The sequence below is a fragment of the Propithecus coquereli genome, unplaced genomic scaffold (assembly GCF_000956105.1).
Source record: "Propithecus coquereli isolate 6110/MARCELLA unplaced genomic scaffold, Pcoq_1.0 Scaffold45, whole genome shotgun sequence".
Classification (NCBI taxonomy): domain Eukaryota; kingdom Metazoa; phylum Chordata; class Mammalia; order Primates; family Indriidae; genus Propithecus; species Propithecus coquereli.
In genome coordinates, this window is record NW_012150285.1 from 8,764,395 (window position 1) to 8,778,180 (window position 13,786).

General features: G+C 40.3%; 2 protein-coding genes across 2 annotated transcripts in view; one reads left to right on the forward strand and one right to left on the reverse strand.

Moving 5' to 3' along the window:
- MASTL (microtubule associated serine/threonine kinase-like) overlaps positions 1 to 3,219 on the forward strand; it is a 50,042-nt gene extending 46,823 nt beyond the window's left edge. Inside the window, exon 7 of the mRNA XM_012654853.1 lies at positions 2,772 to 3,219. Within this exon, the coding sequence (XP_012510307.1) occupies positions 2,772 to 2,927 (156 nt within the window). The 3' untranslated portion in view covers positions 2,928 to 3,219. The remainder of the gene's footprint in view (positions 1 to 2,771) is intronic.
- A 7,644-nt stretch (positions 3,220 to 10,863) lies between these two features.
- Positions 10,864 to 13,786, reverse strand: part of ACBD5 (acyl-CoA binding domain containing 5) — a 48,662-nt gene continuing 45,739 nt past the window's right edge. The window contains exon 10 of the mRNA XM_012654854.1: positions 10,864 to 11,306. Coding sequence (XP_012510308.1) covers positions 11,294 to 11,306 — 13 coding nt within the window. The 3' untranslated portion in view covers positions 10,864 to 11,293. The remainder of the gene's footprint in view (positions 11,307 to 13,786) is intronic.

Consider the following 13,786-nt stretch of genomic DNA (forward strand, 5'->3'; position numbering starts at 1 on the left):
AATTTCTTTCTGTTTTTTTAGTAGAAACGGGGGTCTTGCTCTTGCTCAGGCTGGTCTTGAACTCCTGACCTTGAGCGATCCACCCGCCTCAGCCTCCCAGAGTGCCAGGATTACAGGCGTGAGCCACTGCGCCCGGCCGAAAGTATATAGTATTCCAATGCAATACTACAGATAAGTCTGACTGCTAACCTGGTAAAAAGATAATTTAGTTTATTTCTGCCTTCTAGGTATGCATTGATGTATTTGTCCTTATTCTACATTAAAATTCAATGTGTCACATGTTATATGGGGAAAAAAATTAAACGTGGTCAATTTGCAATACTATATTCACACATTAAATTTTATTCATTTCAAGCAGTTGCCTAAAACAATCTTATCGGTGTCTTGGGTTTTTCAAACCTGATAAAGTTAACCATCTACAAATACAGGAAATCTTTTTTTATGAAAACCTATTGTTCTGTAATTTCTTGTTGCTTCATTTTTGATACTGTTATTCATTGACAAATGTACCAGGTCCCAGATTGCCTGAAATAAGACAAACATGGCACATTATAAACCATTTGATGCTTTTCTCAATGCAGGGGTATATTAAACCCTATTTTGAAACTCCAGTAAACGCGTTAGCAACTGCGTTAAAGTCCTGTTTGTGACGTGGTATAATATAGAGACAAATAAGCATTATGTCTCAAAATGCCTTTCCATGTAAAGTAGGGTGCATATAGGAAAATGGGCTTTATAAATACACCATTGGCATCAGCTTCTAGGTATTCCCTCTAATAAGATCAACAAGTTTGTTGATTGCTTGATTGAACAGATCCTATAGAGTGATTTCTACATGCTAAGCAATGTTCAGGTACTGGGAATATTCTCGGAATGAACTAGACTAAAACCCCAACCATTTGGAACTTACATTCTAGTGGAAAGACAGACAGTAAACAAATTACAGCCGTAACATAAAGCCACGTGGTGGTAAATACTGGGAAGGAGAATAAAGCAGAGTGAGAGGATATGAAGCGATGGCAGATTTTTTGGGGTAGGGTGGTCAGGAAGACCTCTGTGAAGAGGGTGATATGAGCAGAAACCTGTGTAAAGGGAAGGAGTGGACATTTCAGAACTGAGCTCTGGCTTTCTCCAGACACTTAAATGAGTGGGAGGACCACTTGAGCACAGGAGTTTGAGGTTGCAGTGAGCTATGATGATGCCACTGTACTCTAGGCTGCGTCATAGAGCGAGACCTTGTCTCAAAAAAATAAAGAAAAAAAATTTTTAAAACAACTGAATCCACAAGGGAATTCTAATTTAGTCTAAGTGTTGAAGCAGCTGTTTTTTAACTGAAGAATCACCTATCATCTCCTTCACTGTGTAAATTATTTCATTAAAGAAACAAAAATCTGCAATGTCTTTAATAAGAACACTTTTCCTCTATCATCATTTATTTTGAGCAAATTACAGTATGTAACAGCCACGTAATAAAGAAGCATTTCTCAACTCTAGCAAAATTGGCATTGGAGGCCAGATAATTCGTTGTTGTGAGGACTGTCCTGTGCATTGTGGGAGGTTTAACAGAATCCCTGCCTCTACCCACAAGTGCCCCCACAGTGGTGCAACCAGAGATGTCACTGCCAAATATCCTTTGGGAGGCAGAAGTCACCCAGTTGAGAACTGCTCTTATAAAGTATTATAATATTTAAAGTAATCTATGCTCAGGTATTTATTTTGAACATTAAGAAATAAATTCTGTATATGTGAATTGTTTTTCCTATCTTATCCTTTTTTCTACCAGTCTTTTAGTTTAGGGGAAAACCAACTTGTAGACATATTGATCTCCCAACCCATCACTCCCAATACAGACACACAATTCTTTCCTGTCTGTGTAGTCTTCTTCCAGTATTTTCCTGAAATTTGGGTCCTTTGTTTGGGGGGGGAGCCATTTACTACCTTAACTGTCACTTCCTTGTTTGCCAACATTTTTATTGTTGCCTTAGGAAGTGAGGGGTTAAGGAGGGGAGGCTATGTCTGGCAACTAAATATCCCAGGGTAGTCAAGAGTATATTTTTATTTTAGTAGGTAGAAGGAAATAGGAACAATTACAAGTAACAGAATGGTAAAGAGGTGAGCAAAGTTTCAGCTCTTAAAAGCAGAGTAGGTCTGTGACATAAAGCTTCCAGATGTAGTGCTAGACATCACTATGTCGTAGAGACACAAGTCAGTGAAATCAAGGAAGAGAATGTGTCAGAAGTGTCATTGGTGTTTGTGTTGAAATCACCGTGAAGGACAAGGGTGGAGTGTAGGGAGTAAAGTCATGGGTGGAGGGTGAGCTGCAGGCTCGGGTTATCTAGGGCAGTAGACAGTGCCAAGGGTGCAGGGATATAAACAGGCAGCAAGGCCTCGGAAGGAGAATTGTAACATTAATCATGGAAGATCAGCGGTATGGATGGTTTATCAGGGAACAAGAAGTAGGCCACACTCTTTTCTCTGGAGTCAGGGACGGTGTGAGAAGACAGGCTTCTGTGAAGGCAAATCATTCATTCACTCATTGGACAAGTACAGCGCAGGCTCCTGTCATAAGCCAAGTGATATGCAAAATGGTACAACGTGTGCCTTTGTGAAATATGTGGCCATTAGGGAGACAGACACTAACCATCTGTGAAACTGGCATGATAAAGCGCGGCAAGATGTAGGTGAGACATTCTCTTTTTAATTCCTGTAAAGCAGTACTTACTTAGGTAATGGTGTCATAATATCGTTTGGTTTTATATTTTTCCGAAGAGCTGAAACATCATCCTCTCTTCAGCGATGTGGACTGGGAAAATCTGCAGCATCAGACTATGCCTTTCATACCCCAGCCAGACGGTGAAACGGACACATCCTACTTTGAAGCCAGGAATAACGCTCAGCAGCTGACCGTATCTGGATTTAGTCTATAGCACGTACATTTTCCTTTTAGTCGAACCTCGTATTATAGAATAAGCTTGCGTAATTCTATACTCCTTAATACTAGATTGATCTAAGGGGGAAAATCATTATTTCACTTAGGTTAATGTGCTTTAAATGCATGTTACAGCTTTCACAGAGTTAAAAGGCTATAAGGGATATAATCAGTAATTTATCTTAATCTCAGAACTGTATATAAGTCTTCTAAGCTTATTTTCATCTTATTTATTTTGTTTACTGCACTTTATGAAAACTACAGCATCAATAAAACTAGAATGACACTAACACCATCGAGAGAGTGAGCCATGACCTTGATTTTCCTTCTCCGTATCTGTCGATTTCAATACACCGTTCTGGTTGGTGTCAAAATAACGAAATAATCATACGGTTTCACTTAAATGTAATTTATTTGCACATGATTGCCTGCCAAAGTGGCCATCTCAAGGGCAATCATTTAAAGCCACTTTTGTGACCTCAAAAATGCAGCCGGAAAATTCCTTTGCTCAGTCGCATAACTGCTTTGGGGAATAAAGAATAAACAAAAGGACTAAGGTTTTCTCTTACTTTACCTTTGCTGCCCCGACTGCTACTGGTGCTGGCTGCACAATGTGTATTTGTTTAAAGTAGTACTGGGAGGCTTAGGTATAATATAATTTCGCAATTTGAACAGCTTGTTCAATTTTAGTAGAAAATATGATGCTTTACATCTTATAGTCATTTATTTTAAAAATGCAACATTATCGGACATAGACTAATCCTTAAAAAACAAACACAAAATAACTTCTTATTGCTTAATAAATATAACAAGTAGATTACCTGTCATCATCATTCTTTCAAATATATATACACACACTGAGATTCAGCTTCACAGGTTGTATCTTAAAGGCATTGAGGCTTTCAGCATACTTAACTCCCCCAAAAAGCAAAGTTCAAATTTAAATGCACCATTTGTAAGTTTTCTGCTAATGGAGTGTTCTCGTAAATAATCGTTCCTTTTGCACACTGGCTTTAGTGTTTTTGCTGTCCATTACCATCCCGGTAAGAGCCCTGGTATAATGCAGTTGACAAATGTGCAAGTTTAAAACTGTTACAGGTAGATACACCCTTATAACTGGTCCTATATGATTGAATCCACGGGCTAATGGTTTTACTGAGCTTGTTTTGGTAATAACTACTTAGATTTAATGCTCCTGATGGTTACCACTTCTAATAAAATCTTCAAAATACAGTTGTTAAAACTTCATTTAATAGGAATTACATCTTTCCCCTAAATTAGGTGAAAGCAAAGAATTATCTATTGTCATTTTATGATATTTTCAAGTAGTAGAAAGAAAAAAGACTTCGGCATCAAATACAAATTATTCAAACCATTGCTCTGCCACATGAAAAGGCCTGGGGCAGGTTTAACTCCGAGCTGCTGATGAGTCACCTGTAGATCGGGGATAAATGGTGATGACTTCGGAGAGTCGGAATGAGCAGAGTCAGCTTCAGGAATAAGCCCGTTTCGTGGCTACCCAGGATATCAATCTTAAGAGGGCCTTGAAACATTATTGAATAATTGGAGAAAAGAACTATGAGCCTATTCCCAATACAGAAGACAGAACCCTGGGTGGAAAATTACAAACACTCTTTGCTATAACAGACCTAGCGTGTGCAGCTGTGGTCACCTGATATTCGGCCACCAGGGAAGGCATGCTGTAATGGTATTCATTGTGAACCAGTGATTTATTATCTAAATTTACACCTGTCAAGATGTTGTAGCTTTAGGCCGGGCGTGGTGGCTCACGCCTGTAATCCTAGCTCTCTGGGAGGCTGAGGCGGGCAGATCGTTTGAGCTCAGGAGTTCAAGACCAGCCTGAGCAAGAGCGAGACCCCATCTCTAGTAAAAAATAGAAAGAAATTAATTGGACAACTAAAAATATAGAGAAAAAATTAGCCAGGCATGGTGGCGCATGCCTGTAGTCCCAGCTGCTCGGGAGGCTGAGGCAAGAAGATCGCTTGAGCCTAGGAGTTTGAGGTTGCTGTGAGCTAGGCTGACGGCACGGCACTCTAGCCGGGGCAACACAGTGAGACTCTGTCTCAAAAAAAAAAAAAAAAAGATGTTGTAGATTCAGATTCTTTTTAGATAATAGGAAAGAATTAGAGATTGAATAATGTTAAGGATAGGGAAAACTAAGCAAATGAAAAAGTAAAATAGTTAACTCTGGCAATAATAAAAAGCTGCGCAGGAAAGAAAAAAATGATCATAGTTTAATACATTGCCCAGCTGTCAATAGTGTTTACATGGTCCTAATAATGTGAAGCCTGAAACACTGATCTAACAATAATCTCAATACAAATGCACTGGGAGACAATTCTCCATGGCTCTCGTGAGTTCTACATGTCATGCAAGTAAAGTGCGACAGACCTTTGTTTTGGGTCATCTTTTCAAGGATGTTAGTGTAGTGAAAAGCTTTGGAAGACACAGATAGTGTCGTCTTTTGGAGTAAATGGCAGGATACTTACTGTCTAATATAATAATGTCTGTTTCCAGAGTAAAGTATAGGTTTGGTTACGACCCATTATAAAAGATTCAGGTTCCCTAAAGGCCGAGTGCAGCGGCTCACACCTGTAATCTTGGCACTCTGGGAGGCCGAGGCGGGAGGATCCCTTGAGCTCAGGAATTTGAGACCAGCCTGAGCCAAGAGTGAGACCCCGTCTCTACTAAAAATAGAAAGAAATCATCTGGACAACTAAAAATATATAGAAAAAATTAGCCGGGCATGGTGGTGGATGCCTGTAGTCCCAGCTACTCGGGAGGCTGAGGTAGGAGGATCACTTGAGCCCAGGAGTTTGAGGTTGCTGTGAGCTAGGATGACGCCACGGCACTCCAGCCCAGGCACAGAGTGAGACTCTGTCTCAAAAAAAAAAAAAAGAAAGGTGGGTAAATGAAAAAAATACACATGAGCAGTGAATGAAAGCGAAAGAAAAAAAAAATGAAATCTTCAATTTCAGTCATGTGAAATAAATAGGTAATTCCTAAAACAGAAAAATGAAGCAGTGGCAATTCAAACATCTAACTTAGAACCTGGGAGGTAAGTACCAAAACAATCAGCCGTAAGTCATGGCAGTAGTTGCCGCTGGGGAAGAAAAATGTGGCAAACTCCTTTGAGGAAAGGGATACTATCCAGAGGATAGGTGGAAGGGGCTGGCTTTTGGTAAGAAAGGAATCTGTACTTTGACACAAACTGTCCCATGAATGCATAGCTGCAAAGTGTTGGAGCCAGAATTTGCGTCCAGGCAGTAGAGCCTGCACTCAGGCCTGAGAATGAAAAGCCACTTATATTATTTATGACTCTAGTAGCAAGTATCAGAAACCTAACTTAAACCACTTTAAGTAAGAAGGAAATTCACGAACCTATGTAAATAAATTGTATAAAGAGAGGGGTAGTGTTTTCGGAGTTAATTGGATGAACGTTCTTCGCTGTCTCTGGCTCTAAGTTGTCGAAGTTTCTAGGTCTTGGTGTTGGCCTTATTACTTAGGGCTCCTCCAAGTGGCAAACAATATGGCCCCCAGAACTTCTAGGATGATATAACCTTTAGCAGCCTATATAATTCAAAGAGAAAAGAATGCAACAGCGAGATACCACAACACACCTATCAGAATGGCTAAAATCTAGAACACTGACAATACCACGTGCTGACAAAGAAGTGGGCAACAGGACCTCTCATTCCTTGCTAGTGGAAATACAAAATGGTACAGCCGCTATGGAAGAGAGTTTGGCAGTTTCTTACAAAACTAAACACGCTCTTCAGCATACAATCCAGGAGTTGTGCTCCTTAATATTTATCCAAATGAGCTGAAAACTTACACCTGCACGCTGATGTTTATAGCAGCTTTATTCAGAATTGCCAAAATTTGGAAGCCACCAAGATGTCCTTTAATAGGTGAATGGATAAAGAAACTGGCACATCTATACAACGGACTGTTATTCAGTGCTACAGAGAAATGAGCTATTGAGCGATGAAAACACACAGAGGAACCTTAACTGCATGTTACAAAGTGAAAGAAGCCAGTCTGGAAAAGCTACATACCATATGATCCCAATATATGACATTCTTAAAAAGGCAAAACTAGAGACGGTAAAAAGATCAGTGGTTGCAAGGAGTCAGCAGGGAGGCATGAATAGGCTGAGCACAGGATTTTCAGGGCAGTGAAACCACTCGGGATGATACTATAACGGTGCGTACACGTCATTTTAAATTTGTCAGACTCAGAATGTACAGCACCAAGAGCGAACCTTAAGGTAATGACGCGTCCATGTTGGCCCATCAACTGTAACAAAGAGACCATTCTGTCGGGGATGCGGATGGTGGAGGCAGCAGTGGGCGTGTGTGGGGGGAAGGAGCGTAAGGGAACTCTTGGGACTCTCCACTCAATATTGCTGCAAACTTGAAACAGCTCTAAAACATAGTGTACGAGAGAAAGAGAGAGAATACTCTCTCCTAGCTCCATGAACGAAACCCCAGAGAATAACTCTGACTGCCTCACTGAGGGTCCCATCCCCATCCCTGGGATTGTCACTGTGGTCAGGAGCATGGGATATAAACTGGCCAGGTGTAAGTCACATTACTGTGACTTGGGGTGGGGCAGCAATGGCCACAGCTGGGCTTTCACCTGGCAGCCTCACCAGAATTATTGGATTCAAGGGGAGGAGGAAGAGCTCTCAAAAGGAAGAGGGCGGGGGGCAGAAGAGAGTGGTGCTCACGTCAGAAGAAGGGGGAAAGGGTGCTAAGCAGAATAAAAACAACAGTGGCTATTCCTCGCCTGGCTTTATGTATGCATTAAAAAGTTCCATTTAACAAATCCTAAAGAATTCAAACTAGGGGGAAGTTCTCTTATTTGTTTTTGGGTTTTTGTTTTTTGCAAAAGGGTCTCGCTGTCACCCAGGCTACAGTGCAGTAGCATCATCGCAGCTAACTGCAATCTCAAACTGCTGGGCTCAAGCGATCCTCCTGCCTCAGCCTCCCGAGTAGCTGGGACTACAGGCATGCGCCACCATGCCCGGCTAATTTTTTCTATATATTTTTAGTTGTCCAATTAATTTCTTTCTAATTTTAGTAGAGACAGGGTCTCGCTCTTGCTCAGGTTGGTTTCGAACTCCTGAGCTCAAACAATCCGCCCGCCTCAGCCTCCCAGAGAGCTAGGATTATAGGTGTGAGCCACCGCGCCTGGCCGAGAGAAGAGAATTTTAAGGGGGGATTAGGCCGGTGCAGTAGCTCAAACCTAATCCCAGCACTTTGGAAGGCCGAGGTGGGAGGATCACTTGAGACCAGGAGTTGGAGACCAGCCTGGGTGACACAGCAAGGCCTCATCTCTACAAAAATTTTAAAAAATTAACCAGCATGGTGGCACATGCTTGTAGTCCCAGCTACTCGGGAGGCTGAGGCAGGAGGATAGCTTGAGCCCAGGAGTTTGAGGCTGCTGTGAGCTATGATCACACCACTGTATTCCGGCTGGGCAACATAGCAAGATCTTGTTTCTAAAAGAAATTTTTAAAGGAGGGCATTAAAAGCCAAAAGACATGGCCTTTTCCTACCACACATGGACAAAATTATATTTATAAAATTGTATCTATATAATGATTTTATTCTTTAAATAAAATATTTTTGTAGACAAAGATATAATTACCAAACCCAGTTCTAGCCAATGAGATGTAAGATATCTCCTGTGTGAGACTTTCAAGAAAGTTACTATTTCCTTATCACATGGCACAAAACGACTGGGAATCGCTTCTGCCCTTCACGCTGTGCCCGCCTGTACTGCCGACGTACAATCTAGGGGTACCTCAGCCACCCTGCAAGAATGAAGACGCGAGCTACCCCAACGATGGTAGAACAGAAAGACAGAAGGAGTCTGTGTTCCTGCTGGCACTGTGGCAGCCCCAGACTTCTTGTCCTGGCGGAAAAATCCACTTAACATTTGCTCGAGCCACTGCAGTTGTATTTCTGTTACATGCAACAGAACACTGATATCTTAAATGATGCAAGTAGTTACTATCACTTTTATCACCAGCTGTAGAAGTTGCAAGTTATAGATGTATATTAAAAACATAAAACTCACCAGTTTCCACCTAAGACCAATGACATGATTTAAGATGGCTCAGTAGGGTGCATCGAGCAGCTGGGGCAACTTACTTATTTGGTAGAACTGAAACTAAGATTTTTGACTGGATCACTAATATTCTCAACTAGAAGATTAAATGAGTTAAATTTCATACTAGTTTCTGATTTTTATCAAATTATATATAATAGCATGGCTTTATCTTGAAAGAGTCATGATTACTTTCTATGAATTCCTACTACTTATTCTCATTTAATCCTTAGTACATAATCAATGCACTAACAGCAACAAGTAATAAAAACCATGTCATTTCTCATTAACCTTTTATTTTTAACTTAGTTTTACAATAAAGAAACAGAAAATAAGTTGATCATTAAAAAAATACCATAGCTGTCACTTTAAAATTTAAAAGGAGGTTCTTGTTAAACAAAGCAGGAACACTATACCCTATAATTACATCTTTACTTTTATATACAAGAACTGTGTGCAAAGTGCTTTTCAAACTGTAAAATAAGACTTTGGAACAGGATACAAATGGTTATCCCTAGGATTTAGTTACCTCTGGCTGCTTATAATGATTCACAACTACTTACACTCTCAATTTGCATTTGATTTATTGATATGCTAAGAGAAAAGCCATCTTTTCTGACAGCAGATTTATTTCTAATTTTTGAAAATATCTCTGATCCACAGGTCTAAACTTTATTTTTACATATAAGTAGTTCCTTCCTTCATTTTTTTTCTGAATAGAGGACAGTTACTTAAAAACAAATATTAGTAGATCCCTTTAGACAGACAAATTTTAATCAAGATGGGATTAAAAAGTAAAAACCACCAAGTTACACGAAAGAAAAAAAAAGAAAAAAGAGTCTGGGAAAAGCAAATTATATCCTTATACTTTTTTTTCAGGCAAAAAAAGAACCGTCCTATAATATTAGAGACAGATTAATTCTTTTCCTCTTATTTAAAACACTCTGAATACATGATGCTAAACCCAACATCATACATATCAAGACTGCTTAAAAATTATTTGTTCCAAGCATCTGAATCAAAGAAATCTTCAAAACACAAGGTCTATCTAAGTGTGCAGGGAGGTTTAGAAGATATACAAGAAGAATGATTTTCCAAAGTCTTCAAGGATCTAAATTACCGCCTTCTTTTTGGTTGAAGTGAGAGGTGGGGCGGAGGGACTTACGTTCCGTTAGCTGGGCACGCCTTATTCACGTGGAAGCACATGGCCTGTGAGCTTGCAAATCCTTCCAGTACCCCTGTAAAGTAGGTAGATCTAAAATATTATAACCCGGAGGAAAAACTGAGGCACTAAGAGGTTAAGAGTCCAGTCTATACAGTTCACCAGTTGCAGAAAAGTGATTTTCATCTGTTTCTTTTTTGACCTTTGTAAAAACAGTATAAACAGGTTTTCATTTTATATTTCAAAGCACCCTATGAAGCAGACGCTAGGTATCCTCAGTTGAAGAAAAATGATTACAAAGGAATAAATGTATATGATTGAATAAAAATCATATGAATCATCTGCAGGCTCAGAATATACTTTTAAACCTATATAATGCTCAGTCTTCAACATTTCCATCAGCAGGTTATGTGACTTCCGTGAAATCATTTGTAAAAACTAAGCCTACTCCAGCGGGCTCTACTTGTTAATAATGATGCCTGAACACCAAACTCAGGGCTGCGAATGCCCGAAAAAGATCACAGGCAGCCTGCAAAGTGAAGGGGAAGAAGATTCTTCCAGCAGTTTTCTACTACTTGGCATGGCAATTCAGTGACTAAGATATGAAGTTGATTTAACGTCATTTGAAATTCACTCCTGGTTTGCATTCTTTCTTGTATTTAATTTAGAAAATTAAAAAGACCCACTTATATATCTGATCTCATTATCACAACTGTACCTTGGAAAAGCAGCTTATATTTCTCTATGGGAGATAATCAGGTAAATATGTTACCAAACGATAATTAATAATTTAATGTCCGTCAAGTTCAAGGGTAGGGCAAATCTATGTATGCGACTTATAACCTAGTTGAAAGTGATTATTCAAGTATCATGATATTAGTCCTTAAAATGTTATCATTTGTGTAGTGCAAAATATGTATGTATATATGTACACAAACCAAACTACTGGACAACAAAAAGCAATGTAATCATCGCAAACTAAGACTTTCTTGTGAACGCCACAATCCGATTCATTCTGAGGTCATCTAGGCCCAGCAGTCTTCTTGAGTAGAACACCATTTTCTTCAGTTCAGTTTTCTTTAAAAAGAAAGTAAAAATCAATTTCTTGTGAGTATAAATATAACGTGAATATGAACACTTCCATACCAAAGAATTCTCTGGATGATAATACAATGTTACTACTTAACATTCAAATTCAAAATAAAACCACAAAATTAAAAATGGTCCTTATGAAACTGCTTCATAGTGACTTATAGCCTGATAGGATAGGAAAGATCCAACTGCAAGTGCTGAAATTATCAAACAGTTTTTGTTTTTTTTTTTTGAGACAGAGTCTCACTCTTTTGCCCGGGCTAGAGTGAGTGCTGTGGCATCAGCCTAGCTCATAGCAACCTCAAATTCCTGGGCTCAAGCAATCCTCCTGCCTCAGCCTCCCGAGTAGCTAGGACTACAGGCATGCGCCACCATGCCTGGCTAATTTTTTCTATATATTTTTAGTTGTCCAATTAATGTCTTTCTAATTTTAGTAGAGACGGGGTCTCGCTCTTGCCAGGCTGGTTTCGAACTCCTGAGCTCAAACAATCCGCCCGCCTCAGCCTCCCAGAGAGCTAGCATTACAGGCGTGAGCCACCGCGCCCGGCCTCAAACAGTTTTTAAAAAATAATTTAAATTTACATTTCTCCTCTCTTAACTTCTAGATTCTCATCCTTTTCTAATTGGTTGTTATACAATTAAGATGTGGGGGAATTATTTCATAATGACATCAAAATGGAAAAATTGTAAAACAAAAAAGCTTAACCAACTATAAGAGGTTGACAGTTGTACAACTGGACGATTCATTTACTCAATACGTAATTATGTTTCTTTTAGTTTTCAGGCCCTGGGGATTGAAAAATAAATGAGGCAGCCCTCAAGAGAGCTCTCAGTTTAGCTGGTGGGGGAGGTGGAGCCACATAAACCCCAAACTTGGAGATATATAGATAGATAGAAATATATAAAAATACATATATAAAATGTGATGATTTTAATGACAGCAGAGCGAATGAGCTATCAGAAAAGGGTGGGCTTGTTGGCACCAGACACAACCATCACCTAAGATCTGCGTTCTGCGAGAGGTCCCACTGCTGTAAAATCTCCAAACCCCTCCCAGCACTCAAGATGCCAAAACGCCTGCAACCCTCCCATCACGGATGCATGCCTCTCTGTGGAAATATTCTTAGGCAACCCTCTTGGCAGGAGTGATATTTTAAATAATCAGATCATTCCTTATCCTCTGTAGAAATCCTCTTACGTACACCTCCCTGGTAGGAGTGACATTTTAAATAATCAGATCAATTTTCACATAACAGAAGGAAATCCCCAGTAGCATGAAGAAAACGGACCCCTGGAGGAAGAGAATTGAAAGGGCTGAGCCAGACAAGACATATGCGGGTGGCTGACGGACTGCCCGAGTGAGGCTCCAGCAGAAATGTCAGCTGTGGGTGCCGGAACCGCCCGCAGCCCCGACCGAGCGCCTGCGCGATGCAGAGTAGTGAGCACAGCCCTCTGGAGCCTTACAAAAGGCAGACGGCTTGGTCCCTGGACCCCCAATCTTCTAATGTAATGGAATAAACAGAAATCACTACTTTCAGAGCTTTTTCAGGCTCTTAATGAGAACTTTCTCTGTTCTGTATTTTTTTTTTTAAGTTTATCAATTTGCTGGAAAATGAGGTTGACAGACTCCCGTCTTAAAGTACCAACGTCCTCAGTTTTGTATTTTTTAAAAATTAACTTGCAAAACGGAGGTCTAGTGTGATTAGAGAAGAAAAGTCACAGAAAACAAGAGGAATCGGGGGAAAACAAGGGAATCGGCATAGACCCTGCCTTTGCCCTCACCAGTGGACTCTGCTCAGATTCTTTCCCCTCCATCCCTCCGCGGAACCCGGGGCCTGACTTCCTGTGTCAGCACCTTCTGCCCCAGGCTCCATTTGAAGAATGTTCCTCCTGAGATCCTCCTCGCTCCCAAACAGTTGTATTTGTTACCTCTCTACTGGAGGCTCAGTGTCCCCAGGGAAACGACATAACAGTGAATTTATGAATCCAGGCAGGCTGATAAAGACCAGTGGTTAGAGACATCCTTTCCTTCGCAGTAATAGTTTAAGAGTAGTCTTTTAGATTTAAGAGGTCTGCTGTCAGTATTTAGCTCATGGATAATCTGAACAGAAGTGTCATCAGGCTAGATGACAGTGACAAGCGGGGCACAGAAGGCTGATCAGGGCCTGGTTTTGAACTAGAAGTTTGCAGGTGTTGCTCTTCGCATCACACAGAGAAAGAATGTTTTTCTGATCTACTGCAGAGTGATAGGGTAAGAAATCTCTTTTACTTTTAAATTTATATTCTATACTAGGAAAAAAAATCAAACAGCAGGGCCGGGCGCGGTGGCTCACGCCTGTAATCCTAGCTTTCTGGGAGGCCGAGGCGAGCGGATTGTTTGAGCTCAGGAGTTCGAGACCAGCCTGAGCAAGAGCGAGACCCCGTCTCTACTAAAATTAGAAAGAAATTAATTGGACAACTAAAAA